This window comes from Mirounga leonina, unplaced genomic scaffold, assembly GCF_011800145.1.
Source record: "Mirounga leonina isolate KUSES-001 unplaced genomic scaffold, KU_Mleo_1.0 Mir_173, whole genome shotgun sequence".
In the NCBI taxonomy this organism is placed as follows: Eukaryota; Metazoa; Chordata; class Mammalia; order Carnivora; family Phocidae; genus Mirounga; species Mirounga leonina.
Window position 1 is genome coordinate 83,167,127 of NW_023270447.1, and position 18,164 is coordinate 83,185,290.

The following is an 18,164-nucleotide window of genomic DNA, read 5'->3' on the forward strand; positions in this document are numbered from 1 at the left end:
GGAAATACGGGGGGTGGGATGGGAAGGTGGCAGAGACAGGGCTCATCCTCTGTCTCTTGGGTCTAGACCTGGAGGAATCTCAGTGTCTCTGAGGGTCCTCCCAAAGACTTCTCCCCAGGGCCATAACCTGGACCATGGTACTTGGGCAAGTGACACAGATCATGCCTTCAAATCAGGTGTGTGTTGGGGGCTGCAGAGCACAGGAAGGCTGAGGGGCTAGTCCAGATGCAAAAGGGAGGCCCAGATTGGCAGGCTCTCTGCCCTTGCTCTGTGCTGGCCCCCTGCAGAGATGACACTGGGGGTGACATTCGTTGAAGGGGCTTTAAGATCTGCCCAATGGTCAGCGTCATTATTTAACTTGTGTGCGCCTCTCACAAAGCCAGGTCACGCTGCCCTGGGAAGGCTCAGAAGGGCTTTGGGAGCTGGGCCTCGTGGGATAGAGGGCTCCTTTAAGGCTTGTGGTTCTTAACTTTTCTTGGTGGCTCACAGACCCTTCGGAGAATCCAATGGGCGACATGGTGGACCCTCCTTCCCAGAAAAACAAAAGCACAAACACATATATACACATAAAACGTTCTTGGGTCCCCTGGAGCTGTCCGTGGTTGTCAGGAGAGAGCCCCTTGGGGAGAAGTCCAAGGTGGGTTGCTCTTGGAGGGCCATATTCTGGAGGGTCAGTGCCCCCATTCTGGCTTCCCGTTTGCTCTCCTTTAGCCTTTGGTGAAGTCTTGTTTGCATGTTCTGGCCCTCACATCTGTGCCACACATAAGAGGAAGGGTCACTGGGCCACCTGGAGTCAGAGTATTAGAGAAATGGCATCCCCTGTCAGAGCCTGCTCACCACCCTGCCTAGGGACTTCCCCATTGAGCAAGTGCTCTGACATTCTGGGGTCTTACTTTATTTCCTTAAGGACACTGACTGTGAAATCTGCTGGCGAACAGAGGAAGCGAGATCATGCTAAATGTCAAGACAAAAAATGTGAGGAAGAAAGTACTAAAAACACCATGGGATCAAGAGGTTCAAACTTCCCCAGAGGGAGCCGCCCAGCGGGTTAATTGGGGCAGGCATGGAGCCGGGATGGGCTGCCTGGGTCTCAGACAGGGAACTGCTTGTGTGGGCAGCTTCCCAGCAGGAGAAGCCTGTTCGAGGTGTTCACTGGGATGCAGAAGCCACACTCGGCTTCTCCTCTGGGATAAAAGGGAGAATTCAACCACGGCCAATGTCCTCCTCACTCATCCCCACCAGCGGCTTGGGTGCAGAAAACCCATGGGGTACGTGGGCCACTAAAGGGGGCTCTGGAGCTGGCCTACCTGACCTACTGCCCTTTCCAAATTGACTTTAATGAGGTTCTCTCTGTTCCCCATTTCTTGTAGCTGGAGCAATTTCCTTCTGGAATCCTCCTGAAGCTTCTCTTCAACCTGAAATGATGATGAAAGCATGTGCTCGCCACTAATGTGATCATAATGCACTCCGGGGGAACTTCCTCTAGGAGGTCTAATGGCCATGGGGGAGTCCCAGGGGGGCGGGGGCGGTTGCAGCCCAGGTGGCAGGGGTCACAGGCCAGAGCAGGGTGGAGGCAGGCTCGCCAGAGCTGTCCCCCAGGGGAGAGGGCCGAGCTCTGTGCCCCCCCGGGGCTCAGGCTCCGATCCCCTCTAGGTCCCCAGCAAGCCGTGTGACCTCGGAACAGTGTCCTCATCTATCAAATGGGGATGATGATCCTAGTACGCCTCATAGGGTTATTGCGGGGATTCAAAATGTTTAGAGTAGGGCCAGTACCTCCTGAGGGCACTATGCATGCACCAGGTGGTGTAGTCCGTAGAGGTGGACAGGAACGTCCACCAGGCGGCGTCATTCTAAGGCCGCCAGGAACTGGCCCATGGTTAGTACTTGGTAGATGTTATTATTAGGCTTATCATCGTAACGATTTGTCATTGCCACTTTTAGCACACTCACCGGTGGAAGCCGCTCTAGGGGCTTGCTAAGCAATGTCTTTTAAGAATCGCAGATTTCAAAAGAAGGCGTTTACAGCGGGGGAAACTTGCCCATTTATTCCCCCTTGCTTGGTCAGTAGTCAAGGCGAGGCGAGCTTGCAGGTGCTCGAGGCTGCCCTCTGCTGGCTGTTATGGGACCCTGCAGCTGAGCCGTTCTTTCCTGAACAATAACATTTTGGAAGCACCTGTTGAACCAGGGCTCTGGCACCATTGGGAAATGAAGCAAACTCCCCTAAATGAACGTGAGGATTTTGTGCTGAAACAACTTCACGAGCTGTTTCTTAGGGGGCTGATGGGGGGGAGGGGAATCACAGAAGTAATAAAAGACCCAGAAGAGCCCTGTAGAGCTTTCTTCTGAGCAGTGTGGCATGGTGGCAGGGCCTCTAAGTAGCGACGGTACCTTGGCAAAGCCATCTAACCTCCCTGGGCCTTAGCTTCCTCCGCGTACATCCCCCTAAACATGTCTAAACATGCTCCGACTTCTATTTCAGCAGACTTTCTCGTACGCCGGGAAAGCCAAGTCCAGCCCGGACTCTGCTCTTAGCTACGCTCCCCGTCGAATGAACAGTCCCTCATTCCCCGCCCCAACCCTGGGGGTCTTCCTGCACTGCCACCCCACTCTGCCCCTCACGCTCGGTGATCTCCAAGCCTGGGGCTCCAACCTCTCTCACATCCAGTCCACGCCTCCATCCCTAGCCTGGCGAGCCCCGCCACCGGGCACTGGGCACCTCTGGCCTGCGGTGAAGTGGCCTCCTCCTTCCCGTTTACTTCCTTCCAGCACATTCTCCACGGTGCTGTGCAAGTCACCAGGCTGTGGGGCAGCTCGGTCTGACAGAGCTTTCTGCAGCGATAGAAATGCCCCACGTCTGTGCTGAATAGTAGCCACATCTGGGTCTCAAGCACTTGAAATGTGGCTGGTGTGACTGAGGAACTCAATTTTGAATTTCACCTAATCTTGATTAATTTCAGTGTGAAGAGTCGCGCGTGGCTACTGGCTGTGCCCCAGTGACTGGAGCCAGACAAGCCTGGCTTCCAGTCTTGGCTTCGCCTCCTGCTGACAGTGTGGCCATGGGCTGGTTACCTTACTAGTGACTAAGAGCCTTGATTCCCTCATCTGAAAAATGGAGAGGATAAATGTTTGAGAGAGATGAAATGTTTGGCATAATGCCTAGTACATGGGAAATGATAGCTATTATAGCTATTGTTTTCACCATTATTATTATTAGTTGTACAGGATTTTATTTATTCGATTGAAAGAGAGAGAGAGAGCACAAGCAGGGGGTCAGGGCAGAGGGAGAGGGAGGAGCAGACTCCCCGCTGAGCAGGGAGCCCGACGCAGGGCCCGATCCCAGGACCCTGGGATCATGACCTGAGCCGAAGGCAGATGTTTAACCGACCGAGCCACCCAGGCGCCCTTCACCATTATTACTGATCACAATGTAATCATACCAGTTCCCTGTTCAAGAGCCTTCAGCAGCTCTCCACTGCCTGTGTGGTAGGTCACCCGAGTGCCACATGAATGCAAAAACACCCAGCCAAGGATTCAAGAAGCCCATGTGAATGCCAAACAAGGTAAATAAAAATGAATCCACATCTAAATAAATCATAATAAAGCTGCTAAAAATGAAGAGAAAAGAAAATCTTAAAAGTGGCCAGGGAAAACAGATTACACAAAGGCACAAGAGTTAGGCTTCTAAATGACTTCTAAGTGGAAACAACAGGACCCGAGAGACAAGGGAATGATGGTCCTGATGCTACGGGTAACGCACCGGAAGAATGTCATCACCAATGCAGAATTCGATACTCAGTCAAAATGTGTTTTAAGAATGAAGGTTAAATATTCATTTCCAAAGATGCATGTGCAAAAATCTGAGAGAATTTGTCATCAGCACAGCCATGCTGAAGGAAAACACAAAGTAAATAAAATAAGATAAAAAATAAAATAAAATAAAAGGAATAGTCTAGAAAATGACAACAGTGGCATACAAATCTGGAGGGGGATGAGCGAAGTAAGTGTTCTACAGTCATTGCCTTACCAAGGAGAAGTGAATAATTATCAACTAATGTTGGATCTTGGTAAGTCAAGAATGCAGATTATAGCCATTAGGTTGACCATTAAAAGAATAAAGAGTGAGAAATTCAATTACTATTGGATTTTGGTAAGTCAAGGCTGAATGCTATTGTCTTGCTATTACTAAAAGAGTAGTAAAAGAGGAAAGAATTTCCAAGCTAATAGAAAAATGAAATGACAGAAAACCACTAACTCAAAAGAGGGCAAGAAAGGAAGAAAAGGGAGCATCACACAGATTGTACAGCTGGTACTGAGCAGGAAGGTAGATTTAAACCCCAATAAACCAGCAACCACTTTATATATAAATGGACTAAAAAACAAAGATTGTCAAAGTGGATTTTATAAAGATGATGTGCTATTTAGAAGAGATGTGTCTAAAACACAAAACAAAGATTGACAGAAAAAGTAGGAACAAGATATGCTATGAAAATTCTAACCAAAAGAAAAACCAGTGTGGCCACCAGTTTTATATATATGTAGATTTTATTTATTTATTTATTTATTTATTTATTTATTTATTTATTTATTTAAGAGAGAGAGAGAGAGAGAAGCAGAGGGAGACGGAGAGGGACAAGCAGACTCTGCACTGAGTGCAGAGCCTGATGTAGGGCTTGATCCCAGGACCCTAAGATCATGACTGAGCCAAAACCAAGAGTTGGACACCGACTGAGCCACCCAGGTGCCCCACTGCCAGAGTTATATTAATGACAAAGTAGACTTTAAGGGGAAAACACTACTAGAGATGAAGAGGGATGTTTTATGATGATCAAAGGGTTTTTTTTTTTTTCCAATGAGAAGTATTAAAATTCTAAATTTATAGGCACCTAGTAACACAGCCTCAAAATATACAAAGCAAAAGTTGGCAATACTAAAAGTAACAATACACAAATGCACAATCATGAAATTTTAAAAAATATAACTCTTCAATGACTGATAGAACACATAGCCAAAAACATCAATAAGGGCATTTAAGTTTGAACAACGTCATTGGCAAACTTGATTTAATGGATCAATTCTCTTCTGGATAAATTTTACCAATTACGAGTTGAAGTCAGTCTAGACTAGCAGTTACACACAAGAGCACTGGAGTCAGATAGACCTGGGTTCAGCTTCTGAATAGTACAGCTACTTTATCTGCGTGAACTTTACCTCTGTGAGCTTCGGTTTCTCAACCGTCAAGTGGGGTTAATACCGGTATTGACCACACGGAGTTGTTGTGAGATTCATGGAGATGTTGCGTGCAGAGAGCCTGGCCCAGAGCCGTCACTGGGCCACACTGTCCTTGTCTTACCTTGCTCTTTTCTCGCAGCGTTTTAGAGATCATGTTCTGTTCAGTACAACTCTTCTTCAGGTCCTCCCTGAGCTTCTTCATTTCTTTCTCCATGTCTTGGATTTGCTGAAAGAGTTTCAACAACAGGAAGTCAACTTCCCTCACGGGAAGTGGGAGTTGCCCTCTAGGCTGAAAATTCTTAATCTCTGTAGCTCATTTCATTGGGTTCATTAAGGTAGAAACCTAGTCTGGTATTAGCTTAATTGCTTCCCTTGGGGGAAAATTCTACATCCGTGGGGCAAAGTAGATGTTTCTTCAACTGATGTATGGGAAATTGGGTAAAGGGAAATGATTAGTTTCTTTTGAAAATCAGCATGGACCCTGGATTAAACAGTACAAGATATCTATCAACTCATTAGAAGCTCTTCTCCTGGGGTATCTTCTTGAGATCAATCTAAATAATGGCTGCTTGGATGAACAATGGACACGGTTTGGAAGGACAGAACAATGAAATTTTTCTTTTTTCCCATTTCGAGGCAGAGAATAGCAATGTTCCTGGCACAGAGAACAGACGTGTCTCCTCCTCGTGGTGAAGGCGCTGTACTTCCCAGCATATGGAAACTCATGCCTGCTGTTGGGGAAGAGGGTTCAGCTGGTGCAGGCGATGAGCATTTTCATTTGAGTGCTCGTATTTTTGTCGTTGTTTATTTCCAAAGTCATCGTCTATCTAAGGCAAATGATACCTTTTCTTTTTGTTTTGTTTTTATGAATTGGTGTAACGTTGGTTTATTTCCGCAAAAATACTTCAAGAAGAATTTTGTGTTAATAACCGTGTCCATGCCTCTGATAAACTCTGACAGGGGAACATGACAGTGTGGGCACCATGGGTCCAGGGGCCGGGGCTGTGTGTCCCACACCCAGGCCCAGGGGGAATGTGCCCACTGCCCAGAGAATGCTGGGAGAGTGTGTTTTCTACGGTATTTTCAGCCATCTCTTCCTTGAGGCTAGAGGCAGCATTTCAAAGAATTAGGAGGCTAGGGTAATGAACAATCATTAAAGCCCCACAGCTTGTGCTATCTAATGGTCCAAGGAACCCCTCCCCGGCCCCCCAGAAAACGCTGAGGGTCAAAGTCTAGCTTTTCTGGGGACACTTAGCAGTAAAGAGACTCAACTCACAATTTTGCAGAGTTTTAACTCTTTCCCTTGGGCTTCCTGGTGCTCCTTGTGAGCATCTTCCTTCTTTAACTCTTCTTTCAGCATGGAGCACTATGGAGAGAAAGGACAGCAAGACCACATGGGGTTGTCTGTGGGTCCCTAGTCCCCGTATTTGCCCCTAAGAGCATTTCTTGTTGTTTCATCCAATCACTTCCCCAAATTCCCAGAGGCGAGGCCATTTGTGTCTGGGGGACGCCCCGGGCCCTGCAGCAGTTCCTAGTCACCCCTCTCGTGATTCCCAGGGGTAACATATGTAAATTCTTCCTCAACGAGTGCCTGGGTGGCTCAGTTGGTTAAGACTCTGTCTTAGGCTCAGGTCATGATCCCAGGGTCCTGGGATCGAGCCCTGTGTTGGGTTCCTTGCTCAACGGGGAGCCTGCTTCTCCTTCTCCCTCTGCCTGCAGTGTCCCCTGCTTGTCCTCTCTCTCTCTGTCAAATAAATAAATAAAATCTTTTAAAAAAAGAACCAGCAATCTACACGATGGGACAGACACAGCTTTGCAGAGTCTGGATCCTTAGGGTGGAAGGATGGGTGTGTTTTCCTCTGTGACCAGCCAAGAGAGCTTGCAGGAATACTGGGAGGGTCTTGCTAGTGAACTTGGATGGCTCTCAGTGCTTTCTGCAAGTGACATCTCAAAACACAGCCACCTGGCCGTGGAAATGTAAGTGAAACAGCCCTTCTGGAGGGCAGTTTGGCAACACGCATTAAGAACATAAAGATGTGCCTTCTTTTGACCCAGAAATTCCCACTTTAGTATTGTCTCTTAAGGATGATGATTAGAGAAATCAGCAAATCTGTAGGTTCGGGGATGTTCTTCACAGTATTGTTAGCAACAGGAAAAAAAAAAAGAAAGGAAAAAAGAAACAACCGTGTCCAACCACAGACCATTTTATTACATTGTGTACATCCAGAAAAATATTATGTAGCTTTTAGGACCGATGATATGAGCTCTTATTTATTAATATGGGAAAATAGTAAGTATTTAAAATTTTAAAAATGTGTATAGTATATATGTTAAAATATTTATCCCTTTATTGTATATAGAAACAAGATTGGAAGACTATATATTAAAATATTAATGTGGATTTCTAGGGTAGCATTTTCTTTCTTATCTCTCTAGTTTTGCTTCTCAGTATCATCTACTTTTATTTCCCTAAAATTCACACGCATGACAAAGGGAATTAGAAAAACAAAAGATAGGCCTCCCACATGCTCCTCAGAGCCAAACCCTTGGGGGCAGGACCCCTGTGTGCTAATGGACGGCACAGCCTAGGGGAGGAGGGATACCTCATTCCAAGGTCAATGAGGAAGAGGAAATGGGGAGAAAAAGAATCCAAATGTACTTTAAGAAGTAGAACAGTCAAAACGGGGCTGTTTTTCCATATCTCTTCCGCTTAGCATCAGCTCTGCAACCCGCCCCCCCTCCCCAACATGCACGCACACACCCACGCACACACTCACGTACCCCACATAAAGCAATGATACTGTGCATCTAGGGAGTCAATCTACCTGGGAGAAACGAATGTATGGACGGGGCTCGGCCAGGCAGCTGACCAGGTGCAGAGGCAGAAGAGCACAACTGAAATCTGCCTCTCACTTCTCAGAAAAATGGTTTTGTTATCCCCATTTCACAGATGTGGAAACAGAGGCCAAATAAGTTACAAGAAAAGAAAGCTCTGGGATTGGATCCTGGTCTGTCCAACCCCAAAGCTCACGTTCTGCCTTTTCTCAGTTCCAAACTGAGTATCGTACTAAGCACCCGACTTTACTTCTTGTGCCTTTTCTTTGGAACTTCGAGCTCTATCCAGCCACCGCCCCCCATCCCTGCAGACTGAGCTACCTGATCAGGCAGCCACTGGAATCTCTGAGCTGCCGGCCAAGATGACAGCTATTGGGTTTTACCTCGACTCACTGAAACACACAAAGCACGTGCATCCTGAGAAATCGTCCTCTACAGGATCAGGATTCTAAAGTCAGGATTGAAGGCATCATTTGCAGAGTCAAAGTTACACTTAAAAAGCTCTTCACCTTGCAGAGAACCTGGCCCCTGCCTTTAGTCTCTCCAGGTGGGCCTTTGGTGTTTTGGGCCACCTAGCGGCTGTCCTCCCGGTGGATACCAGCCCTTGGGCACCAGTCCATCTCACAGTGGTGGGAGAGATGGGAGTGACATTTAAAGCTGGGGCCCGGGGTACGTGAGATGAGTCATGGGGCTCCGCTCTGCTTTTGGGGGACAGCTACAAGGATGACGATGGTGCCCCGATACTCACTCTGGAGCTGAGGGCTTCAAGCTGGTGATTCTTTTCTTTGTTCTCACTTTTTAGTTGGTTCACCTCCTGTTTGAGTTGTTGAATCTCCTCATCCCTTGTTAACACTTCTTTTTGCAATGATGACACCATCCCTGTAAAAACAATAAATAAATAAAGACTCGCAGAGGTCAAAGGGGCAGGAAGGATGACCGTCACCACAGCTGTCGGCCAACTTGTGGGGGAGCCCCTTACAAGCCCGGGAGGCCCCTGGTCCTCGTCTGCAACTCAGGAGCTTTTGTCCAGGCTCCCGGAGCTGGGACAGGGATGACCCTGAAAAGCGTGGAACAGTGTTTGTTTAAGACCTCAGTGAGAACAAGAAGTCAGCGAGTGTTGCTGGGAGAAGAAGAGCCTTTGGGGGGCCCCCGTGGGCTCAGGTTTGGCAGGAGAGGCCACGCCATGGGCCTGGGGAACAAAGGCCAGTGCGGGGAAGGACCAGGAATTTTTCACCAGGGGCCATAAAAAGTCTTACGGCAGAAGGAGGCTGTGAGCAGGGTGGCTGGATTCACACTCACCCGAGTTTGGAACCCGTTTCTACCACTTAGTTGTGTGGTGTTCTTGGACAAGTTATTTTCCCTGTAAGTATCTTTCACTATATGTCCCCCATGAGTTATTATAAGGGTTAAAGACATATAAAGAATTTAGGAGAGTGGCTGACCCATCGCATTTGTTACAGGGTACCCATTATTTTTTGTGGTAGCCGGTTTCTAAAATGGCCCCAGTGATCCTGACCTCCCAGAGTTCATGCCCTGGCACAGCCCCTTCCTACCATGAGTAGGTTGACGTGTGTAACCAGTGTGATTTTGTGGAAAAGATGGACCGTGACTTCCTAGGTGGGTCATAAAAGATACTGCAGCTTTCCTTTCGCTCTCTGTCGGATCACTCACTCAGCGGGGGAAGCCAACCACCATGTTGTGAGGATGCTCAAGCCGCCAGGGGAGAGGCCCAAATTGTTCAGAATGGAGGTGTCCAGATAACAGCCGCGTGGATGAGCCATTCTGGAAGCAGATCCTCCAGCTCCTGATACGGCTTTAGATGAGGTGACATTTGCCTCAGCCAATGTCCTGACTGCCCCTCATGGGAGACCCTGAGAACCAAGTCACCCCCTCATTCCTGAGCTCCAGAAGCTGGATGATATAATAAATAGTGGTTGTTGTTTTACCCACGAACTTTTGGGTTGTCTGTGGGTCCCTAGTCCCCGTATTTGTTAGGTAGCAGGAGATCACTAATACATTATTGGATTCTCAGGTTGAGGACACGTGGGAAGAAGGGCGTGGAAATGCTGTGGGATTGGATTATCTCACGTGGTTCTTTTCTTGGAAGAACATCATGCCCAATTTCATTGATAGCCATCAATCAAAAAAAGTATGTGAGATGAAGGACAGTGTGACCCAGAATTTCATTTAAACAATGAGCTCTGTCACAGGACACGGTTAAGTTACTTTGAAACAAGTTGATCCCTTTGGGACTTGCCTTCTAGCTTTGGGAGGCGGGACTGGAGCAACACATATTTACTTATTTATTTATTCATATTCATGTGGATTTTAATTTTATTCTTATTTTTAATTTTTTTTTATTATGTTCATTTAGCCAGCATATAGTACATCATAAGTTTTTGTCGTAGTGTTCCACGATTCATTAGTTGCGTGTAACACCCAGTGGGCACCCCAACACATGCCCCCAGAGCAACCTCTAGTCTAGTGGCATTTGGGCCTCATGACTGAGCCAACACCTTTTTGACTCTACCAGATACCCTGTGGATTATGAGGCCGCTCCGTTCTGGAGGCTGGGAAAGTCAACCATTCTTGGCCTGTGTGAGCTTCGAGATGGTCCCCTCTGCTCCTGCTGGGTTTTCTTTCCCTGCCCACCTACTTGTGCTATTCAACACTCAGCTGAAGACTGGTGGGGGACCCTCTAGAGATCACCTCTCTGTGCGGCCTCTCCTCCCTGGCACGCTGCCCAGCGCCCCGGAGCTGTGTTGGCCTCTCCAGTGCCATCCCCTCAAAGTGGGGGCCCACTGGTTTGTTTCCTCTCTCCCGGATCATGGTCATGTGAAAATAATTATCGCAGATATATTTTTTCTTTTTTTGGTTGTTTCGGGCAGGAGAGCAAACTCAGTTCCCGTCATTCCATTTGCCCTGTACGTCTTTCCCGCCTCTCTCACTGTGGAAGCAGGCGCTGTGATGGCCTCTGTCAGCCTGGTCCCTGAGTGGCCACGATGAGAAAAGCCCCTGCTAACCCACGATGGATACCACGCGGAGGCAAGACATGAGCCCATCTGTTATAAGCCACTGAGTCTCAGGGCCCATAGCTGCAGTGTAACCCAGCCCCGTGCTTCTCGAGCTTGAATGTGCATACGAGACCCCAGGGACTTCAGCAAAGTCAGATGCCCTTTCAGGAGGTTCTGGGCTGGGGCCTGAAATTCTGTGGTTCTCACCAGGACCCAGGGCAGGCTGATGCTGCTGGTCTGGGGACCACACTGTGAGTGGGTCCAGCCCACCCCAAGTGTTACCCTAACGCAAGTCTGTCCAATCCCTGAGTGAAGAAGGTGGTATCCGAGACAGGCCTGGAGCACAGATGAGATCTGACAGGCCGGTGTGGGCAAGGAAGACAAGGGCCCAGGATGTCTGTGTCTGGAGCCGCACCCGGCCCACAGGAAGGGCTCAGCAAATATCTGAGGACATTGTAAATTAGGGAAGAGCATGAACAGGCCTGGCAGGTGGTGGGGGTAAGGGTGGGAAGTTGCAGAGTGAGGCAGAGGAAAAGCCAGTGGTCAGGCTGTCCTGGTGCATGGCACCCGGATTCAGAAAGAGATAGATGGCGATTCACCTGTGGCTCAGCGCTATGCTCGGCTTTCACAGCTATGGACGCGTTTCCTGCCGTGTAGCCAGCACTCTGAGAGCAATATGCCCCTTCCAGACTCACTGCCTGCTCCCCATCCCCCCTGCTTCACTCCCTCCCCTCTTTCTCTGTTAATGGCCCATCCTTCTCAGGCATGTGATTTCTCTCTAAAAACCCTAGTGGCTCCCCATCACCCTTAGAATAAAACCCAGACTCCTCCCTGTGACCTACCCCCTGCGTCCCTCTCTGACCTTGCCCGTCCCCCACTCCCACGTTCACCCCACTCCAGCCACACCGGCCTCCAGCTCCTCCCACGCGGCCAGCTGGCCCCAGCCTCAGGCCCTTTGCATTTGTGATCCCTCTGCCTGGAACACTGTTCCCTCTGGCTTCCTCACTGCCCTTCCCTTTCACCTCTTCAAAGACCTGTCCCTTCCAGCCCACTAAGCTATTCTCCCTTCACTTCTGCCCCTCAAGCACTTTGCTCCCACACTGCCCACTTGTCTCTGAAATGGGCTTGTTTATTTACCTGTTTACGTTTAGTGTCTGTCACCCACTTGCACATGTGAACCCTAGGAGTACAGAAACATTGTGATCAGGGCTGTCTCTCCCCAGCACCTAGAGCAGGGCCGGACACCTAGTAGGTGCTCAGTAAACACGTGCAATGAATGAAAGGATCCAGGGTAAGAAGCAGCTGGCCTCTGGACGATGTGCTCGCCCCACCTCCCCCAAGTCTGTAGTATGCAACCTCCTCTGCTGGCCAATTAGGAAATGTTTCCACCGGGGTCCAAGTGCACCAGGGCCCTAACGTGGTGACCCCACTCTGTCCACATTCTAGCTTGCACTGAAGGCAAGCTGGCTTCTGGAACCACCCAAGCCACACGGTGCCCTGTGTTCTCCCTGGTGAGCCTGGCACTCACTAGACATAGCTAAGTGATAACCTTCACTCAAATCGTTATCAGGCCCTGCCCTAGGAACCGGACGGCAAAAACCCTCTCTTGAGGGCAGGCTGCAACTCACAGACGCAGGTCACTCAGAAGATCTCCGAGGCTGCACCCCAGATCAGTGAGCAGTGGTGCGGTGGTTGATTGGTGATGTCTGCTGTGGCCTGGGAAGGAGGCGGAGGGGAGCGGCTCTCAGGCCCACGTCAGAGAGAGCTCACCTGAGGTGACGGCATTGTCCCTCCGCAAGTTCTCGCCCTCGTTCTTCAGGGATGTGATCTCTGAGTTCCTCTCAGACAGGGTCTGGCACAGCACCTGGCTGTAGCCTTTCTGTAAGGCACTGATCTGTGGGAGGAGGCAACACACGGTCAGAGGGGGCCGGCCCAGGTATACTTCTCCACGGCTGGACAAGAGATTTGGACTGATCTTTGGTGGGGTGTTGGGGAAACCGAGTTTTTAGTTTTAACTAGTGGGAGGGACAGGAGAGGGCCTGTTCCTTCAGTGACCACCGCATCATATGGAATGAAAACGTGAGCCTTAGCTCTGTGTCCACAAAATGGCTCAGGTGCAGCTGCCTGGGGACAGCTGATCCCTAACGTGCCTTCCTACCACCTTTGGACTCCCCGCCAGAAGGAGACCAGCTGTTGGTTCCGGGTCATCCAGCGCCGACCAGATGCAGAGCAAAGCTCACGAGAGGGAAGCATGTTATAAAATTAACTTCCTCGAATGAGAACAACAGTGGCTTATATCTCAGAACACTCCAGAGCTCACAAAGCCCGTTCCCAGACGCTACCTCCCTAGCTCCTCACCGCATCGCAGGAGGCTGAGCTTCCCATTAACGCTCCCAGGTTGCAAGCGAGCATCCCGAGTCTCACGGCCGTGGGGCTGACATGGCCGGCAGAGGTGGAGTCCCGATTCGGCTGGTCTCCAGGTGCCCGGTTCGCGCTCTGCCCCCCTTGCCGGGTGGCTCTAGGCACAGGAGTCCGGGCTGCAGGCTGTAAAGCACAGCGTGGACTTGGGAGCCCGACTGTGGCCTTCAGATTCCGTTGCTGCCACTCACCGGCTGAGGAACACACCGGGAGAACACCGGATTCTGTCTCACTGTTTCATTAAGTGGGGTGATGGCAGTCCCAATCGGATAGGATCGTGAGAAGTATTTTAATAAGTTCCCGTGGATGTACAAGCGCCCAGATGGTGCCTGGCCCACGGCATACAGGTGGTAGATGCGACTGTCCTCTGACCTCACTACCCAGGTGTCACTACCCAGGTGTGTGTGAGCGGCAGCTCCCCGAGTCAACCCCACAGCTCCCTGTCAAGCCTCTTACCCTGCTGGAGGCGTGGCTTAAAGAACGAAGGCAGGTGGGGCGCGCTCAGGTAATGCGGGTGCGGGCGCAGAGGCCTTGGCCAGCAGAGGGCGCTCACGGTCCTTGTTCTTGGTGTCTGTCCCTGAAAACCTTGTCATTCTTACTCTGGGAGAATTAACAGAAGGAACAAGGTTTCACGCGTTCCCTGGCTCATTTCACGCACCATCATTGTTCAGATTCTATGACAGCGGGGGCAGGTACACTTACTTTTTCCCTGGGGTATCTGAGACATTGGGAAGGGGGCGTCTGCAAGAAGGTGGTGGGGACACAGATGACTCTGTCCCCCACCCTCCCCAAGGCTATACTTTTGCATGTTTGTGCTTTTGAAACTTTGAGTGAAAACGTTTCTTTCACCTCTTACTGTTCTCGGTGGGGGACATGCAACTTTCCCATAAAAGGTACTTGGGATAATTTTTAAGAGTGTTTCTAGCTCTTCTCCACGTCGTGCTTTTTATTTGCACAACACCAGAGGCACAGGGCAAAGAGACAAGCTTCCAGAAGGGATGGGAAGACATATGCCCGCCTGCCCAAAGACGCCAGTGTTTCTGCTTCTGACAGACAGAAGATAATTCAATCTAGGCACCAGGGTTTGAGGATTTCGGATTACGAGGAAACTCCAGTCTTCAAACCTCTGTTTCCTTCCCCGCCCAAATAAGTATCCAGATTGTCTCTAATGGGCATGTATCCCAAGAAGTTGCATGTCTGCTATCCTGGGTAATAAGATGGGCACCGAATCTTAAGAAAGCTGATAGTGTTAGGAGGATGGCCTCGAGAAAATAATTCGGCTGTTAATTAGCTCAGGCGTTCAAGAACAGGCAGGGACAAAGCACTTCCCAGTGATACTGTAGCGGATGGAAGACTGTTGAGAGACCTCATGATGCACACACTTTCAGGGGGACCTGATGACTACAGAGTAATCAGAACAATAAATCAACCAGCCGCGTGGCTTATATTTCTGGCTGAATGTTCTGCAGGCAGTAGAATATTTAAAAAACTAAAATGTGAGCGGATAGAACTTGATTTGGGTTCAGACTAACTGCAGTTTCCAGCCCAGATATGCCTTGTTACAAAATACTCTCTTTCGGTTACAAGTGAAGATTCAGGGGTGGGGGGCGGCGACAGTATAATGAATCGGTGTAATTATTTCTAGATACTTTCTTTGTGAACATTTTCCCCCCAGATATCACTAGCCACTTTAAACAAGTCTCGAATTGTGACCTACGGATGCTCAAAGATACGTGAGGATTACACTTTACATGTCAAATATATTTGACTAATAAAGATTATGTGGGAATTATTCACCCTTGTCCACGGACCTGGACAAGACACGCCACTTGTACTCAGGAAAGCTCTGAGATGGGAGAATAGCCGAAAGAGATATTACCCTGTCCGATGGCAAAATTGGGTTCAGATCAAGAACAAGATGCCCGTCAAGGAGTTAGCTTCCTGTCAAGTAGCTGTCAAGTAGTAATTCCTATAGGATCTACTACTTTCATTGTTTTTCCCAAAACACGTCCGACAGAGAGTCATTTGTTCATTTGAATATGAGAGCATATATTTGTTTACTTATTAATTCTGTCTCCCTCATTGGAACATAAAGGAGGGAAGGCAAAAATCATACCTGCCTCGTTCTCTGCCGAATTCCCAGAGCCCAGAAGAGAGCATGGCACAAGATGGGCACCCAATAAATCTTACTTGAATGAGTGAATGAACAAATGAACGGACACAGTCCTATCAGTGTTCTAGAAAGTAGCTGGGCCCACTCTTTGCTCTCACGGAGCTTACGGTCTCCTGGTAGAATCTCCTAGGTTCACCACGCACAACCTAAGTCCTTTCCTGGGGCACCATTTCTCGGATCAAAGCCACACACCCTGAGTTGCTTAGAGGAGGGGAAAGGCAGTGACCAGGGAAGCAGAGAACAGAGGCCCCAAGCATAGGGAGTCTACAGGTTTGGGCAACAGTTTATACCAAGGCCACAATTCATCAGTGGCCAGTTTGTTGTTGTTGTTTCAAATCAACTTTGTTGACATGTAATTTATGTACAAGATCAATAGCCAATTTTAAAGTAGTTGAAGAAAATTTTTTTTTGGATCTAGTTAGTCTCAAGGATAATGTAGAAATTCTGCATGGAGAATTTTTGTTTGAGGAAGTTCCCTACAAGTGAGGCAGCAAGTGCCTTCGGGCTTGGGTTTGGAAAACGGGGGATTCCTTCTCCCCGTCTCCAGCTGACTACCTACAGCTCTTTCTGGCTGGGGTTGGGGTTGGGGGTGAGTGACCGTCACTGAAGCCATGGAGCTGCGTAGGTGGGATGAAAGCATAGGGTCTGCGAGTAGGCAGACCTGCGTTCAACTTGCACCGCCCCCTCTAACTTGCTGTGTGAACTGAACCAATTCCCGGGCGTCCCCAAGCCTGCCTCAGTCTCCTCATCTGTAGAATGGTACATGTCAGAGGACCGTGCGGTTTAAGTGAGCCAATGCATCTACAGCACTTACACCAAAGCTTGCTCCTTGAACGTGGTTCTCCTGGGCTAGGAGCCTGCCACGCCCCCGATTCCTGGGATGTGTGCTCATACCCACAGCACTGTGCGGACCATCCCTTTTCTATCCATCTGGGTGACTCCCCTCCATGCTCCCCTGGCTCTCCCCGGCAGCTGCCGCCCTGTGTCCTGACTCTAAGGCCTCCACCAATGTGTCTCCGAGTCCTACCTACCTGGTTTTTCAAGCTCTGGATCTCTCTGCGTTTGGCATCGATGTCTTCATCCAGATCCTGGAACTGACTCTGCCTGGACGAGGCGGACTCCGAAAGCCTCTGACTCAGGCTGGCCACTTCATTCTGCAGCTTCGCTATCACGGCGTCTTTGTATTTGGATTCAAGTTCAAAATCCGAGAGACGGCTGATTTCTTTCCCCAGCAGCAGAATGATTTCATCCTGGGTGGAGGCCAGATGGGGAGTTTAGTAGGTGTGGGTCCGGGGTGCAAGGCTGAGCCCATTTTTAAAAATGTAGGGAAAACGGAGTGTGATTCTTTTGGGAGGGTGAGGACAGGTGGGGAGGGGAAAAAGCGTAGTTTCAAGGTTATCTCCATCACAAAATGACATACTTGTATACAGACTCCTGTAATAGGTGTTTATACTTCACAGAAAATTTCCTTTCCCATGAAATTATACTTTCATGTTGAGAACAACTGCCCCACATGGGAACTTTTGTTGCTAGGGAGTTTATTTATAATATTTTTGTTTATAATATTCAGCCTAGCACACTGGGGACCCAGGAAAGGTAGTTAGGAAAACGACATTCTATTTGACCACATCCTGCATATAATGAGGACTATTCTTTAACTTAAAAATTTTAATACATTCTGAAATATTTCTTTTCCCTTTCCTCCCTTCTGGTACTTCCTGCCTCTTTGCGTTATTCATGTAAAAATTTACTCCAGGTAACTGAATCTGCAAGTAAATGAGATAAGAGTGGTGATTTATTCGTGTGGGCTCATCAACTTTGGGTCGGGGAAAAAAAAATTGCCGGCTGACTTTACCCACAAGTATAATTAACCCAGTTCTCCATCTCTCCAAAAGAAAGAGCTCTAAGGCCAAAGAATTTGTTAGGCTTCCCCACCAAAAAGAAAAAAAAAAAATTCCCCAAACTTTTCACCGGAAGTCATCAATAAAATGTCCAAAAAAACTGAAACACAAGTCCCCAGATGTATTTGCAAATGTAGCTACAGAATTTCTGCTTCTGAAGTAGACCCTGCTCTTCCAACCATTTCCCACCGGTTGGAAGGAGGTAAATGAGTCATTTGTAAGCCAACTCGTTTCCTGGGGAGCTTTACCCAATCAGCCTCAAGACCTTCCAGCTCCCCGACCCATGGAAGGACAGGGTTTCCGTTGTGAGGACGCTTCTCTGGCATTGCCAGTTGCTGCCAAGGGTCTTTCTTTGAATCCCTGCAAATGCTTATGGCAAAGTTTCAAGGGATAGCATCAAACAGATTCCATACTCCTGGGCAGCCATGCCTGCTTCACCCAATTACGGTCAGCCAGGTGCTTAGTATCTAGTTATGCAATAAACATCTATTGAGCAGCTACTATGTGCCAGGCCCTGTGCTGGGCTCTGGAGTATAAAGAAGGCTGTAAGGCGTGCTGTACAGATGGAGTTTAAGCCTTTCTGTGAGGACCCCA

General features: G+C 48.8%; 1 protein-coding gene across 1 annotated transcript in view; it reads right to left on the reverse strand.

The window, feature by feature from the left end:
* FHAD1 (forkhead associated phosphopeptide binding domain 1) overlaps positions 1 to 18,164 on the reverse strand; it is a 122,202-nt gene that overhangs the window by 58,648 nt on the left and 45,390 nt on the right. The window contains 6 exon segments of the mRNA XM_035019737.1: positions 1,308 to 1,415; positions 5,351 to 5,455; positions 6,506 to 6,595; positions 8,813 to 8,943; positions 12,849 to 12,972; positions 16,701 to 16,919. Of these exon segments, the coding sequence (XP_034875628.1) occupies positions 1,308 to 1,415; positions 5,351 to 5,455; positions 6,506 to 6,595; positions 8,813 to 8,943; positions 12,849 to 12,972; positions 16,701 to 16,919 (777 nt within the window).